Genomic DNA, 17,503 nt, shown 5'->3' on the forward strand with positions numbered 1-17,503 from the left:
AAGTGACTCATGGCTATTGCCTGCAGAGGTTATATAAATCCAGGTCACAGCATGTTTCTTCTTTTTAAGATCATTTTATTTATAAATACACAGCACCATCTGCTGGTAAAGGATAGAAGTTCTACTATTGTAGGAAACCAAATCCAAGGAATGTGTTAGAAGCTTCATTTTTATCACTGAATGATTCAGAACCCATGTGTGTTGTAACGCAGTGTGGCACATTTCTTTGTGAAAAAATGAAATAGAAAGTACTGGTCCAATAATAGACTGCTCTGAATCAAAAGTTAATAAATGGACAACAAACGCAACTCATAATATAAACAGCAGAATAGGAATTTCTCCTGTTCACTTGCATGGTGCTGTATTATTGAAGGATTTTATTACTGGTAAACAATATTTAAAAGTCACCTACATATTATACAGTGGTGTTCATTAAATAGGGGTTGCAAATGACTGACAGGTACAGACAATGACACAGGAGGGAGAAAGGGTCCTGCCCCGAAGAGCTTCCTCTCTGAGAGGATATCATACTTTTGCTCTGGAATGATATATTTGACCTAATATAACCAAAGGGGATCATACTGTCACATATAACAGGGTTATGTTTCTACAAACCAGTAGATTGGCAAAAGGGTGCCCAGGTTCCAGAAGTAGAGCCATGATGCCAGAGGGAAATCATGCAAGAGGGGCACAGAGTTCAGAATAATGCCTTGTGGCCATATGCATAGAGCCTTTTGCCTCTTTTGACAAAATTTCTGCAGCCCAGCTTTAATCCAATATAGTTTTTTTCCAAATAGACACAAAAGACTTTTTTTGTTTTCTCAGCCTTGCTTTATTTGAAGCACAGTCACAGCATTGTCATTGTCTAGTAAATCGAAGGCCCCTGAATGTTTACAGTATTACAAAGGTTGAGGGTTACAGCCACATGTCACTGAAGTACTGAAATAAATTAAGCATTATGTAGCCTCTGCTGCAGGGGATTTCACCACACCTTGCATAATGGTGCAACCTCCTCCAGCAGCCATGAGTTAACTACATATTTTTTTCTTTTTTTTTTCTTTCTAAAATTCTCAAAAATGTACAAATTTTAAACACAGGTTAAAAAGTAAGGATTTAGAAGTCCTAATATATACAAATAATATAAAAACTACATAAGACGTCAAAATTATGCTATAAAACAGTACAAAAGAAACCATTCAAATTGTAAAATGCCTTTTTCCACATGTAAAAATTGTTAAGAAATTGTACAGGCAAATTGCTTTTTAGAACTAAAACAAAATGAAAACTATTCTTTGGTAACCAAAATTTAGCATTTTTAGATAAGAAACGTTGGCATTCATTGTTTTTTTTTATCTTTGTCAGCATTTTAAAATGAATGTCAAGCATTAAAATATTCGGTTACGCAAACATCTCTGTAGTGCAAGTACACAGTCTGAAAATGGAAACAAGTGAACAACGTAGTGTTTAATAACAAAACCCTTATATTGTACCTACATGAACCAGTAATGCAGCAGCGTACACTGCAGGTCACTGCAGCATCATGTAGGGTCCTTTTCTTGCAATCATTCTTCAATATGTATTTGCATTTAAAAAATTTTAGGAGGTGACAATAATATACTGGCTGATTAAATATTTAATGTTTTCTATGTTGCATTTTTTTTCTACATAAGTAAAATCTAGGCTTGTACCGCTGCACAGCAGCTGAAAATACTCAAGAGAGGTGACTCAACTGCGATATTAATAGAAAAGAAAAATAAACCCGGAAGAGAAAAACAGTACCAAAGAAATCATAAACCAGCAATTTGATTGGGTTAGTTTGTCAAGCCCACTACCATCCCACTAATTGCACTCAGTGTAAGAAGTTCTGGTTGGTGGCCAGAGGAAGTCAAGCTAGCAGTGCACCTATGACCCATTATACCCTGTTAAGTAGATGTTTTATAACCCTAAATATAGACAGCATATCCAACCCATTACCTCATGCCTGATGCATGTTCTTGGCAGCTATTTCCCTTTTATGTTAACGTTCCAATGCAGGCATTGGGGTTCTAGATCTCTTTCCCAACTTTGGTTTCACCGCTCTGTCTTGCAGGTTCTGCATACAAAGTCAATCCCGCTAAATGCTAACTCACAGAGGCCGCAATGTTAAAGCATTTACTGTACAGACACCAAGTGCATGGCAATGTGCAACATTGCATTTGTGACCATAGCATTTCTTCAGCTTTTCAGGGATTTGCTTGATACATTTTACAACACATCACCCATTAGCATCCTTCGGCTATTTGCTTATGAGGAGTCACTGTCTTTGCTTGGACTGACATCTGAAAATCTACTCATCAAGTCCATGTGAACTCTGAAATTGGGACTGTCAGCACCAACAGAGTCATTCAGCTCTGAGTCAGCTCTTTGAAACCTGTCCAGGCTCATTGTGCTCATAAGTGGTGTCTTTGTACAGCTATTTTCTACAGCATCGGCTGTCTCGCCTTCCCCTTCACAAATCACTGTCATTGGACTGCTCTGAAGGCGGCTCCGGACATTGTATTTACTGCTGGCTGCAGATGGTGGTGTTCTGGAGCGGCTGTACCTAGTCCCAGAAACTGACATGCTTCTTGGCATTATTCCCTCACTCCTTGCCCATTCCTCCTGTGCTCTTTTATTCTTGTTTGGGGAATTCAATGTTGGACTGTCTGGCAGCTCCGGGGATGAATCTGATCGCGATCTATGAAACCTGGGGTCAGTGTGCTTCAGCATTTCCGCAGCAGACATACGGAATCCACATTCTGATCTGCTTCCCTTTTTCAGTAATAGAGCTTTGAAGCTATCATTACTGGTATTGGACTTCCGGACACTTCTCTGTATTGCTCCGGACTGCTTAAAGGAGCTCACATTTGGGACTCCTCCAGTTGGTGTGACTGGTGGGGAAGGTGAGTGATTTCTGCAGCGATCATCATCAGAATCCTTGCGACCAAGAACCTTCCTTTTGGATCTAGAAATAAGATAAAAAATATTGAATAGCAGCAACAGCAAAAGTTATTCATCATGAGCTACGATATCTGCAGATTTACAACAAGGCCATTATATAAATTTTAATGTTGAAAGTGCAGTTTCATTTAGAGAATAATTTTTATTTATTTTCAATAATATCTGTAACAGTTTCTGCCATTTTATTTTGAATACCAGAGCGTCATATACATTACAAAGAATAGCTGCATGTGTGAAGGTCAGTGAACAGGAAAAGAGGATGGGTCCCCCATTTCTTACAAACATAGTCTGTCCGCAGATTTCAATAATCAAAGATCAGTCTGTTATTTTACAGGCTTTATGAATCATACATGTCAGAATAGAAACTGTTTCTGCTGCCCATACACTTTTTGCTGTTAAATTCCTATTACAATAAATAGAACAGAGAAAGATTAAGGATATGCTTCTCGTTTATATTGTTTCACTTATTTTCGTATGGTACACTATTGTTGTCCTCATTTGGCTTAATGCTGAATTTGCAGACCTATTTATCAGGTAAACACCACACAATGGTGCTAAACTATAAATACAAGAAAAATACTTTTTTGTTTTGGAGGCAGAAAGACAATCCATATATATATATATATATATATATATATATATATATACACACACACTACACACACACACCTATGAGCTTTAGATATTTTAAAGACATCAAGTCATTGGACTGTAAAACATACCAGCTTCTGTCAAAGGTTTTGCATACACCTTTAGCTCTACTCACAGGACCCTAAAAGATACACAGAACCTTACTGCCACCATCTTGTATTGCATTTTTTTCTTCATACCATGACCTGGCATTTCAAATGATAAATTCTCATTCTCCGATTTTTCTGAATATAATGTTCATTGAAATTTAAAGGAAACCTTTTAAGAAAGAAATTCTAGTTGCCTGGCTAATATGATGACCCTCTTCCCTAAAGCTTTTCAAATCAGAGACAGGACAAGTATGCAAATCAAGAGTTCTGATTTCATCTGCTGCATGCTTATTTCAGTCTTTTTCTGAAGATGCTAGAGCATAAATCAACTACCGGTATTATTTTTATAAGGGGGTAAGCCATTGTCTATATTTCTTGCTTGAAATATGCACTTTAAAACCTATAATAGGACCAGCACATTACTCTTGTTCTTAGTGAACAGAATAGTGGATTTCTATACTGTTTAGTATTCTTCATTGCAGAGATTAGTGGACTTTTACATGAAACAAAGGCACTAAAGTAAGCTGTACTCCCATTGTAATTATCACTTAACATCACAAGTTAAGAGTGCTTAATTCATTAAAAATCATAAAAGGAAAACTCATATAGTGTGTTAAGAAATACACACTACACTCTTTTACACACTACACTTATAAGTTTTGATAAAACCAAAGTTAAATAGATTTAAAAGAAAAAAAATTATTTTAGCACTCATCCTAATAATATTGTGAATGTAATCTATTAAATGTCAGAATATTTTTATTATTATATTTTCTTGATGAAGTAACATTATGGTTTAGTCAATGTTTGAGAAACTGTAATTTCTCCAACTATACTGTTGATGTTTGCAATTGCCTGGTGCAGTTTAATAAATAAACATACACTATTCCACCCTTAGACCTATTGAAACATCTGCCAAATAATAGGTGCCCCCCCCCCACCACCACTACTTCTTCCCTACAGATGTTTTTATACGAGCATAGTTTCCGTGGACTACAGTGGTCGACGGAGTGGCACCCTGCTGCGCTTTCTCCCGCTCCCCTTCCATTACGATCGTTCGTCGTCTGTGGATCCACCGAGACGGACGTTCGGACGATGGACTGTACACACACAAGATTCTCTTCCAATATCAGCCCTGAGCTGATTATTGGACGAGAACTATTGCACCTGTGCACCTTGCCTTAGGCAGAACTGTAAGCAGTTAAATAATGTTTTAGTGTAGTTTAGACCTTAAATGAATAAACAAAGGCAGTTCACTTGAATACATTTACATGACAACATCACTTCACTAAATTCAGCTGTTTGTTTTCCTCTAAATAGAACTGCACAGTAACAACAAAACATATTGCGGGAACATACTTTTCAAATAAAATTCATCTGCATGGTAGGGAAAATGTGTAAAACCTGAAATTTTTCTACAGCAAATGCATGATGAATAATGAGTGGAGATGTTCCCATGTACAGACTAGTCTGGGGAATACAACTAGGTCCACAATGTCATAACAGAGGGATTCTGGATGACGTGGAATGAATCAGACATACAATAATTCAACACTGGTCATACATCAAGAAGTATGGGTCCTGTGTATATTTTTACTTGCCAGATTCAGCCACGCTTGCCAAGAGGCATTGGCGTTGACATTCTGTCCAAAACTGTGTTACAGAACCACCAGAGAGTAGAGGGGGGTATTGACAGTGGTAATTGAAAGGAGGGAGTATCAATAGATAAAAAGGGAAAAATAAAAGAGAGACATGTATAATAAACATTAGCTACAGATAAGGCATTTTGTACACAGGATCATACACGTAACAGTTGCAATTTGTATAAAATAAATACAGAAATGAACATAGGAAGTGCTATGATGTAGTGTGTTATTGATTCTGCTTGGAGAACAGCCAGATATTCCAATTACATACTAAGAAACATAACAGACAAGCCAGATGACTACACATTGGTAGTGTACAAATGACTTGTGATGTATACTAGTGATTTTGCTTAATAGCAGACTTCAGTTTAACATGTTGTCCAAAAGATTGTTAAATACAAAATAATAAAACTGGCACAAAAATTGACTTGATGCTCCTGGCATTAGAATTTTTTTACGATTGCCAGACCCTTGATCAAATGCCATGCTTAAATTCCACCTTTGCTCCATCATTCGCAAATCATCCCCTATGTATAAATATATTTTTCAAATTCTGAAGATTTGTCAGTATACATATTAAAGATTCATCCGTGTATCAATTTTTAAATGAATTGAAGAATTAAAAAATAGCTAAAGAATAAAATGTTAACTCAAAGAGGTATCCCATGGAAGTAGACAAGAGGTGAAAAAGTTCTTGGCAGAGGTACTAGCTAAATGTGAACGGTTCTAATACACCAATCAGTCGTGTACGTGCCAACTCATACTGGAATTACAAACTTGGGGGGAGAGGGGGGGTGGCAATTGTCAATTGAAATTGGAAAGCCTTTACATAGAACCTTATATCTATCAATAAGATATACATTTTCATGAAGTGTCTAGCAATTTGATTTATTTGTATTAATCCGACAGACATACAAAAGGTGTAACTTTAAATAATAACATATGTAAAAACTTAATAAAGCTAACATACATAACAGCAAACACAACTGGAAAACGTAACACAAAAAACATATGGAAAAATTATATATCATTTGTTATGAGTTATGGAAAAAAAAGAATAGATATTTATATCTTTACTTACATAAATGCTAAAAATCTGACTTACCTATGAATGGCTGCAAACAGATCCTCAGTAGTCCTAGGCCTAGTTGGAGTTAATTTTTCTTCACTGCCATTGAATCTGTCATTGGTCTGCAGGAGGGGTGAACTTGCAGTATTTGTTTCAAAAACATCAGCTATAAAAGGAACAAAATTAAAATTCAACTGTTGTGGCAAAATTATACTGTAAAGAGATTCTTTCACAGTTTCTAATAAAATAAAGTGCTTGGACCATTACAGATGCCCATTTGTGCATTCTGAAGTTGTCATTTGCTTGAACAAATCATGCTAGTGAACCACTTGGGAAATTTAAACATATATATATATATATATATATATATATATATATATATATACACATACATATACACACTTTTTAGGAACTAAGGCAGTAAAATGACTTCTCTTACCAGTTTCGTCTTCCTGAATTTTTTTTTGGTCACAATTTGTGCTCTCATTCTTGCCATCTGGGATTCTGGCCTCATCAGACATTGTAGGCTGGTCCTCCTCTTCCTGGTGATTTGGACTTTCCAGAGTTGGAGACAGATTAAAAATTGTGATGTCCTCTGCAACTTTAAAAGAGGGCACAGTCTCTTCTGTTTGGCACTTCAAACTCGCAGACTCTTCTGAACTGTTCTCTCTTGCTATACGACCATTTACTTCCTCACAATGTTCGCTCACAGAATCCTCCTCAGAGGCTTTTGGCATGCTTCTCACATTTTCATTGACTTGAGCTATTTTTTCTGCTGCCAAATCAAGCTGCGGAGGTGGAACGATAAGAAACAATTTGGGCTTCTTTGAAACAGGAGGAGGCTTCTTGTTGGGAGATGCATTTGGAGGACTTTGGGAAGTACTTGCTTTCGCTTGTGGTGATGACATTTTGGACAACATAGTTTTGTCTCCATTGTGCAACGAATCCTGATATTCCTCTTCTCTGCATTCGGTGTTCGTATTTTGAGCAGTAGTAAATCTAGCTGACTTGTTGGGAGAATCTGAGTATTGTAACTGCTCATCTTGCAAGTTCACATTCTGATTTTCTCTGATGCTTTCGCTGTAACTGAGATCTAAAGAGACAGATGGCACTGAAGATGGCCGTGAAAATAAGGGTGACGTTTCATGCTGAAGTTTTGGCTGTAGCACCTGCTCAGCTATATTTTCAGCTTCTGGTTGTGATGCTTTTTTAACAGACCTTAGCTGTACCATTTGAAGTGCCTGAGCTGTAATAAGAGGAGCTATTGGACCTATTAATTCTTGTTTTTTAGGGGAATTAGTTAGTGGACTACCAAACCTAGTGTCGTCATTTCTGTAAGACAAGAGCCCATTTTTCATTTTTAGTGTTTCTGTGTTGAGAGGTGAAGCTTTGACGTGCAATGTGGGAAGAGGAGGAGGGGGAGGGGGAAGAACTGGTGGGGGACAAGTCTCTCGTGTGCATTTTTCAGTATTTTCTGGAAGTGATAGCCACAGATTGTCACTGGGTGATAGGAAAACTGTTGCCTCTGGAGGTGGAGGTGGGAAATTTGGGGATGGAGGCAAAGTATCATTGTTAACCACATTTATCATGGGTGGAGGGGGAGGTTCTGGTGTAAGAGGGGGTGTTGAAGATGTCAAGACCATAGTAGCTTTTCTGATAGTCTGCTGTGCAGAGTCTGATGTGTTTGATGAAAGAGAAGTTGATGAAGAAGAAATAGAGACTGAAGAGATGAGGGAAGATCTTCTTTCAGGCACTTTGGGCTTTACTTTATTTTTTCCAGCTCCTGGAGACATACTTCTCAAGAGTAGTGGTACAGGCGTTAGGTTGGTTGGGGTATTTGATTGGCTTGAATACCCACTAGAAGGTGAAGTGACTCTGCAAGGCTTTTCGGGAGATGAGTTAATTGGTTTGGATAAACGACTTTGTATTTGTTGTTCAGAAGAATGTGCACATTTCCTGGGGGAGTGCAATATAGATTTTGGCTGCTCATCAATGTAATAGGTCCACTGATCAGCATACTCAGATTTTATGCTGCTAGTCTCACTTTGAGAAGGAGTAATAGGACAAATAGAGTACATATTGGCAGCTGTGGCAGACAATCCGCTACTACTTGCACTTACTGTGCTCTGACTGCGAGAACGAAGCACCCAAGGATCCTCATAGTCACTGCATGGACTCTGTGATGGAGAGCTGCCACTTTTACTCTTCAAGTTCAGCTGTAATGATTGTTGCAGAGTGGCAATAAGCTTTTCATTGAGCACCTGGCCATTAGACTGGAGGTCTTTTTTTGGTGGACGTCTGAGAGAGTCTGTCCTAGAGGGAGGGGGAGGTGGTTTTTTTGGTTTCTTTAAAGATATGCTGCGCGTAAGAGATTTGTCACTATAGCTTGACCTATCATCCTGGTTCTGAGTACCTTTCTGAATGCTATTGTGTTGGCTCTGGTTACCTGACCCAATTCCTGAATCCATGTGCATTGAAGTGTAGTAGCCATCATGGTCTAGAGAATAAAGTGAGCTGGAGTCGGCTTTCCTGTCTGAACTACAAGTGCTCATATTACTAATAGGAGAACCAGAGACAGCGGATGATGGTTTCCGTAAAGAAACATTACTGTTGTTGTCCCTAGTTTCACATGGCCACTGGTCTGCACTGTTAATGCTGCTGGTTATGCTCCCATTTCTTTGTCGGCCATCGGAGTAGCTTGATTCACTGTGTGTATCGCTGTCATTTGGATGGCTACTAGAAGAAGCATTTGTTTTGTAAGTCTGTGGACCATTATTCATGCGGTTTGTATTGTTGGGAGACATTACATGATCACTTAAGTTAATGATCATCATGGCACCTGGGGATAGTGCATCTGAGGTCTGTGAATGTCTCAATGAACTGTTTTCACTCCAGTTAGCATCACAGAAGCGGTGATCACCCTTAATGCTAACACTGAGCTCTTTAGATACATTTTTACTTTGAGAAGATGAGCCATGGGATGTTGGTTTACTGTCCAACTGTCCACCGCTTTGAGAGGTGTTAATGGCAATTAACTCTGAAGAGGAGGACAGCATAGCATTGGGGATGACACTTGTGGAGTAAGCTGCATGTGGGGAAACCACACAAGCTGGGTTTGAAAAAGCTTCTCTTTCTGAGCCACGAACTTCTTGGGATTTTGGCCTCGGGAGTGTTCCGGTTTTGTTATTCCTCAGGTGTATTACACTGTCATCCACCTGCAACTTGCTTAGCTGACGAGGCAATGTAATAAAAGGATCTTCTATCCTGTTGGAGCTGTCTGTTCTTTGCTCAAGGGAATGCAAGCAGACCCGAGCCCCTGTCCTTGGTAAACTGCGGAAATTTAGATCACCATTAGGTCGCAGAGAACATCCTGCAGGGTCACTCAGGGTGGACATGTTTCCAGAAGAATTAGACATTAAAGCTGCTATGCCTTGTCCTTTCTGGGCTCGAATTCTTCGAACTGAAGGAGGTACTATCTTTATCTCTTCAGTCTGGCAGCTGAAGTCCCTGGTTTCAGAGTGCTGTGAAGGTGAGGGAAATGGCTCCAGATTGTCCAGTGCATTATAGTTCTCCGGTATGTGCATTGAATATCCTCTGAAACCTATCTGCCCGGTACTTGCTGTTGGAACAAAATAAAAACAATTAGGAGATCTGCAAATGAAGAATAAACAAACCCTGATGATACTTTTACTTTTTGATCAATTTAAAAGGCACAAAGTTAAATGAAGCAATATCATTTAACAAACCAATTAAAAATTAATCAGGTAATGATTGAAATGTTAGTAGCAGAACTACATCATGCAAAATAATGCAGGTAAAAAGATTGTGCGGTTAAAAAAAAAACATCCAAAATCTTTAGGTATAGCAGATTTATTGGTCTGTTCAAATAAATGCAGAGAAAACATGTAAAATTATTTGCCACCGATTACATTGATTTAATTTTGACTACTTCATTCCAGACTGAAAGTAAAGGACTAAAAAACAGCAACATTGCAAAGCTAATGAACAATGGGTACAACCAAATACCAAATATTGCTACAGACTACTTCTGTACACACAAAGCAGCAACTATCACCTCATGCTCAACACATACAATTACAAATAATGCCAGTTTTAGGATAAGTTACAGTAAGGTTAAACCCACACAGACAACCCTGCTTTCATGAGGGTAGTATGTGGTAGGTTCATGTTCTGCCTTTCCACAGTACCATGGAGCACAGTTAATGCAGAACATAGCCAGACAGTTCAGCGGCATTCAGTATAGTCGATATTAGTTGTAATTCAGGGATTAATGTGGGTCAGAAACAGTACAACAGGAAAGTAGATGTAAGTACAACATTTTAGTGACCTATCTCAGTGTAAGTAGTTAGTAAATTTTCCCCTTTACCAAGACTGGAAGCAACTTTACAACAATCACAAGGCTATCAGACTGTATTGCTTAATGGTTGGCGGCATATGTAATTATGTTGATAGTGGTGAGCAATGAGGATGAATGCTGCTGGTGGAATACAGTTCTGATGAGCCATACCTAGCTCCTTTTGTATGTTGTCTGGAACGCCTGTTATGGTCTTTCTCCTTTTGACCTTCTTTGGACGTCTTACCACAGTGTCTGTGTGAATAATAGACCGCCTGAAGCTGGCTTGGCGGTCGAAATTCTCCCCTGATACAGAGTAGTAGAACAAGCAAGGCAACATTAATTCCAAGCACTCTAACATCATGCATCGGTTACCTCTAAATTATTGAGGCAATAACAGAGAAGGTATTAATGAATGATGATGTTAGTAAATGTTTTTAGCAGAGGCATACATTGAAAACAGTACACTTTGTCACAATAAGGTGTCCAAACTGCAAATCAAATGTGTTGCTGGAACAGCTGAATATAAGCATTGCTGCCTTTCAAAATGTTTTTTTATTATTTTAGGTGGAGCATGGTCAAATGAGTCAACCCCTAGTTTCTTAGGTATATTAAATTTTCAAAAATTGTGATCTTCCTGCTATCATTTCTTGACTTGTCCAGGTTCACTTGGGAGTTTTCTGCATGCTTACCCACCAATGTAAGTTCCAGAGTTTTGTGTTGAGTTTTCTACAATGTGTGTGAGCATTTTCTGAGTACCGATAGTGACAGCTATAGGTTCTTCTGAATCCACAGTAGTTGTGGGAAGAGTGACTTTGACTATTCATAGAAACCAGAACCCTGTCTACATTCTGGACCTCTTTTATTAAAGCTATCATAAATAGTTGGGGGAAACTGCTTTGGTTGTTTATTAACCTCCCTTGCTGTCTCCTACAGTATTTTCTACGGGCAACACAGACACTTGTGTATTTAGACATAAGATAAATTTGAATGCTTGCAGTATAAATACCATTATTGTGACAGCATGTACCAAAGTTTGTAAGAAAGCTCAACAACAGATTAATAACAGAACTGTCAGTCTGTGTCCAGTGACCTGAGCTGCAATACAACCATGCATGCAGCAGTTTAATACCCATTCATACATGCATTTTTAATAAGCCTCTTGTATTCACTTTAAACCTGGTCACTTCTTTTTAATTAAGTGTGTTGAACAAAACATGCAATGAGTAACATCAAGCACCATAAACGAAGCATGCATATGACCAGAAACACCGGAGAATTGCAATGTGCCAATAGCTACAGTAGTTTTAAAATGTATGGTAGGCCATCATGAAAAGAAAAATGTTTTACGTATTGCTTCATTCTGGTGCCCACACATTATGCTAGGAGTCCTTGGAAAGCATCTGTCAATGAATTTCATTTGCAGCAGTAGCAACAATTTCCCATAGCACGCAGGAGTTATATGCTAACCACCAGTTAATCAGGATATACAAGATTCAGCGTAGTCAAACAGATGGTAGTATGCAGACCTGGCTGAGACTTGTAGTTCCTTAGGGTGCACTAACACATGTTCCTTTTTCATGCATTTAAGTATCATTTTTCCAAAAAAAAAAAATTAATCTTTTAATGCGGCGTGTAGAGAAAAACAACAAACAAAGGTCATAGAAGCCTAACAGATTAAAAATAAGACGTGATAGAGAAGTACAAATTATTCAAATCCTTGCCTTCTCTATTGATGTCTATGGAAAGTGTGCAGTAACCACTTATTTTTATCCCTGTACTGAAGAGATGACCGGTAGCAGTTGATAACTCCAATCAACAAGCTATAGTCTCCTGATGTATATAAAACTGTCAAAGATTAAAAAAAATCCATCAGAGAACTCAAACTAATGGATCAATCTCCAATCGTCATTCTGTAATGCGAATCTGAATTCGATCCGTTGCAGCAATTCAGCTAAAACAGTTATTTCTTTGGACAGAAGATTAGAACAAGTTCAATATCTTTAAATGACCAATGCAGATCCAAATTACTGAGATAAGACATGTCACCACATCATACCACAATGTAAGCCTGCATGGTAGGTCTTCATTCTCAACATAACAAACATAATATTAAATCTGTCAATATCCTACAAAAGATACATTTTATAATGCTGAACCTTAATATAAGAAAATATGCCTAATGGGTTGTGAAATGGTAAACAATGCCAATATTATTCATAACCAGATCCAGTTTTTTACCTTTCTCACAGGGCTAATTCTTTCATCTTATATAATAATATGGTAGTATGGTGTCTTGGGCAGGATAAATACATTATTCACTACATTCTGGCTTTGTATCAGCTGGCCCCAGGTCTTACAGAATGAACACACACACAAGGCCTGACTTCCCATGCTTCACAGCTGTCACCCTCCCCCATTATTAAAACCACTCCCAAGATCAATTCATGGCATTGTCTATTACTGAATGAACAGGAATTCTAAATACATCCCTTCCATGTGTAATTCTTCTCCATTTGAGTGCAAAATATGTGTATTTGTAGCTAACAGAGCTTACAGTGACCATGTGAGTATTTTGTGTTACCCAGAAAAGTAGATATACTAATTAGACACACAAGTATCAGTGCACTTTGACAATTACATTGTAAGCATTTCCACATTCCAATCATGAATGCTACTGACCCGTAAAAACCTTGTGAACCCATTATCTTTATGTTTGCAGCAGGGGGATTCTCTTTAGAATGTGTTGTCCTTAACAACCAATTCATTTTGTCATTTTTTTTTCTATGCTACATATATATTATACTAAATGATTATTAATGAAATGAAGTGCTTGTTATGGGCAAAGTCTCTAGTTTGGGTTTTCTTTTCCTACACCTTATCAAATCGTTCTGAATGTTCATTGTTTCTATCTATTCTGTTCTATTATTTTCTATCCTTTCTATACTGTGTCCCTTTAGTGAAAACAGGGCAAAACAATGTGTGTGTTTTCCTTTCTTTCATTGCTTCTTGTGTGTGAGTTTTATTTGATTTCTATGTTCCTTGTCCTATGATTCTTAAAGCAAGGTTTTAATTATTACACAGGCCTGGGACCTAATTGTGAATTGTCAGAATACAAAACACAAAAATGCTAATTGCTTGGCTGTCAGATTGTTCATGAACCACTTTCAGGAGTCAAAAGAAATTTAAGAAAGCTGCCTAAAGCCTATGTGTACCAGCCTTCCTTTTATTTTATTTTTTAGCTCCTTGCTGTTGCTGTGTGTGAACAGTAATATACGGTAAGCACAAAGAGTCCATTAAAACTTTCAAATTCACATATTGTTGAACTGGAGTGTGCAGTAAAACCAGGCAGGGTGATTATTATATAAAAGCACAACATATGAAAGCTGCTTCCTACTCGGAATGTTGTATCACCAGTAAGTAATTAGATGCAGAAATGTTTAGATAAGTGGTTGTGGAAAATTAGTTCAGGCCCTTAGAAAAGACACATCAGGCACAGCTATGTGTTTTAAAATTATTGTGTCTAAAATGGGATATCAGCTACAAGGGGTTTAGAACATAAATATCCTTTATAACCTTTATGTACACTTATTATGTCATGAAATGCTGCACTCTCATTGGCTGATGCCGATTGCACTACCTATGGCTAGTACAGTAGTTCCTATTCAACCCAATGTTCAGATTGTTCTTTCATATATGGTGAGTATTAGATCTGAAATCACTGTTTTACATTTGACTAATAAACAAAGCAAATTCACTTCCAGCTAGACTAATTAGGTAAAGAAGATGTAAAAAGGAATATGACAATACATGTAATAGGAAAATAATGTTCGTACCAGTAACATTTATGGGCACCACATCAGTCTGTATTGCTTGTGCCTCCTGGCGCATTTTCTCTTCTGGAGTGGGTAGTGGGAGTGACTTGGTCCAGTTGGTGTGTGTGTCAGAGAACTCATGAGGAACTGGGGTTTTAGGTCTCTTCCCAGTCAGAAGCCTTTCTTCTTCATTTGAAGAGACTGAAAACTGAAATAAAATAGGGTTCTGTTAGCTAAGCTACCAAAGTAGGAGCAAGTAAGCTGGTATTCATAAGAATGTAGCTTTACCGTTCATTTATTTGTATAAAGCAAGTAAAGGAAGATATTCTGTACCTAATAACATCCAGTCATACAGTTGCAGGGTTCTCCCCAGGCCCTTTTAGCTGGGCGCACCACCCGGCACTTTTCAGCACCCACCTGGCTGTTTTTGGGTGGTTACTAAAGAGTTTGGTCACAATACAGGGGCTGCCACCCGGCTTAAAAAAATTTCTGGGTTGAGCACTGAGTTACATTTATTCCATTCATGTTGCCTGCTATGGTATTAAAAAGATTTTTTAGTTTACTGGATTTCCCTGTATTTAAAATACAACATTATTACAATATTTCCAATTACTACAAAAATACCCAATCTAACATGTTGTAAAACATGGTGAAATGTTCCTTTACAAAGATACTCCAGTATCAGCATTTCTTGTTTTTTTGTTTGCATTTAATAAACCAACTAGCTGTCTTATCTAATATAAAGTGGCATAAAATATATAGAGTCATATGGATCTAGGTTCCGCTGGCCTGAATGTAGTTGTGAAAGGCCTGAACATTTGTGAAAAGTACAACAAAGCTCACAAGTCTGAATAAACAGCCACTGGACTGAATACCATTAAGCAGAAATATCTAAAAGGCTCATATGACTATCTGAATGTACCTCTTCCAGATTAAAAGCCACAATGGCTTATCTCTGCCCACAAACCAATCTATTCACATAATCCACTTCCTAGGTGTTGTAGACCCACTAGTGAAAAAAGAAAAAGTGAGGTGTAAAAACTCTTAGCCAATGTATAACCAGGACTGGAGACCTGGTATTGAGTTAATAGACAGTTGTGTACCCCAAGCAATTTTATTGATCTTTGATGCTCTGTTTTGATTAAATGTCTACATGAAAACAGGAGAACAATTTAATCACTGTTAAATGAAAAAACGTTAATATAGCAATCTCACATAAAATGATTGTATTCACAATAATGAAAGAAATGAGTATGCTCTGTGATGTTAAACATAAGGAGGTGTTTTGTCAGCAGTATTGGGATTTGTAGCTGTTCCAGCATTTGCTTATTAAATCTGATTGCACATGTTGGCTTCTGTAATGCACAGATGGAGACAGTATTCGAGATGCAGGACATCATCACCTTTGCAAAATTTACTACAATGCTTTTAGACAAATAAAACTGCTCTATTTTTTCTATACCATTTTCTTCCATAGGCATTTTTTAAATACATTTTTTTTAAATACATTTGGTGTGAAAAACCACACGCATCTTGAATACAGGACATTGGAAGAATTACACTAGTCAATTGATAGTCAGTATAAGGTGAACAGTAATGTCCTAATAATATTCTTTATAATTAGGACTTGTAGGATACAACTGCTGGATAAAAAAAAAAGTCCTAACACACCATTGTTTAATCCTAGCTGCTAAATGCTCACCCGCTTCTGTAAATATTTAAAAAGCTTTTTAACACATTTTAAATATCTAAAGCCCTTAAAACACCTATCAGCTCCAATTTAGAATGGCTAAATTCAGATCTTTATGGTGGCATAGATTTTAAACAAGCTTTTAGCATGTTTTAAAAAAGCATCAAGCAGTGATATAATGGGTAAAATTTTCATTCTAGCTAGACCTGTCATTATTCATTCATATTTCACAACGGCTGCTTTAAACTAAAGTTTCCCAGCATTTACAAGCTAAGACAAGCTGAAAACAAAAAAAAAAAAAAAAAGCTGACTGCGTCTGACCTTACATTTGTAAACCAGCAGAGAGCACTGTTCTCTTAGATGCTTTCTGAGAGCTTTTACAATTACAAGTCAAAGTGTGCAAGCATTGTTCAATATATTTGCCTAGTACAACCCACCCAAACTTGTGTAATTAGCATACTGGTTGATTTAACATTTTTTCGTCCTTTAGCTAATGAATATCGGAGTGTCTATATGCGATAAGTCTTAAAAAAATGGATTTGGAAGAAAAGGCCCACAATATAGTACAATGGTACCTGACATGACATAGAGACAGAGTTATTCTGTGTGACTAGTCAGGGCAGCCCAGAATTGTGTCCCTGTCTTGTCTCTGGTGTTTGCCTGCTGGCACATAGCTGTCTAGTACAGATTTATTATTATTATTATTATTATTATTAAACAGGATTTATATAGCGCCAACATATTACGCAGCGCTGTAAGATTTCAGCACTATGCTCCAGCTGAAAAATATAGGTCACAGATCACAGTTCAACTCTCCTATTGAAGGTTGGCCAATAGTACAGGCTTTCCATATTAGCAAGTAGAGGAGCAGGCGCATACTTCAATATAGAGAACATCTGTGAATAGGCTGGTAAGTGTGCACGGATGGTAGTCCCAAAGGAATGGGACAGAAAACACATTGCCGGCATTCTTAATGTGAATCAACAATGCTAAATGTTTTAATCACAAATTCTAGTCATTCAGTTCTTTCTGTAAATGCAATGTATGGATGATTGTATCCTGCTTGGAAATGGCAATCTATATCAAATAGTATTCACGATTCCCCTGTATCTGAATTTACCATATGAGGTCACATGATATTCATTTATTTAATTTGGCACATTTTACTAAATTTGGCACTTTACTAAAAAAAATTGGATTTTGAAATTGT

The 17,503-nt window shown here is 37.5% G+C and overlaps 1 protein-coding gene across 9 annotated transcripts in view; it reads right to left on the bottom strand.

The window, feature by feature from the left end:
* Nucleotides 1-808: 808 nt before the first annotated feature.
* The window catches only part of NHSL1 (NHS like 1), a 135,537-nt gene continuing 118,842 nt past the window's right edge, over nt 809-17,503 (bottom strand). For 6 of the 9 annotated variants that reach the window (XM_072408960.1, XM_072408961.1, XM_072408968.1 and 3 more), the window contains 5 exons: nt 14,625-14,811; nt 10,963-11,094; nt 6,874-10,053; nt 6,471-6,600; nt 809-2,983 (listed from right to left, as the gene is read on the bottom strand). In XM_072408960.1, the coding sequence (XP_072265061.1) occupies nt 2,284-2,983; nt 6,471-6,600; nt 6,874-10,053; nt 10,963-11,094; nt 14,625-14,811 (4,329 nt within the window). In that variant the 3' untranslated portion in view covers nt 809-2,283. Of the gene's footprint in view, nt 2,984-5,320; nt 5,373-6,470; nt 6,601-6,873; nt 10,054-10,962; nt 11,095-14,624; nt 14,812-17,503 lie in introns of all 9 variants that reach the window. The other 3 variants (XM_072408963.1, XM_072408965.1, XM_072408969.1) reach the window with 2 other exon arrangements.

The sequence above is a fragment of the Pyxicephalus adspersus genome, chromosome 4 (assembly GCF_032062135.1).
Source record: "Pyxicephalus adspersus chromosome 4, UCB_Pads_2.0, whole genome shotgun sequence".
Taxonomy (NCBI): Eukaryota; Metazoa; Chordata; class Amphibia; order Anura; family Pyxicephalidae; genus Pyxicephalus; species Pyxicephalus adspersus.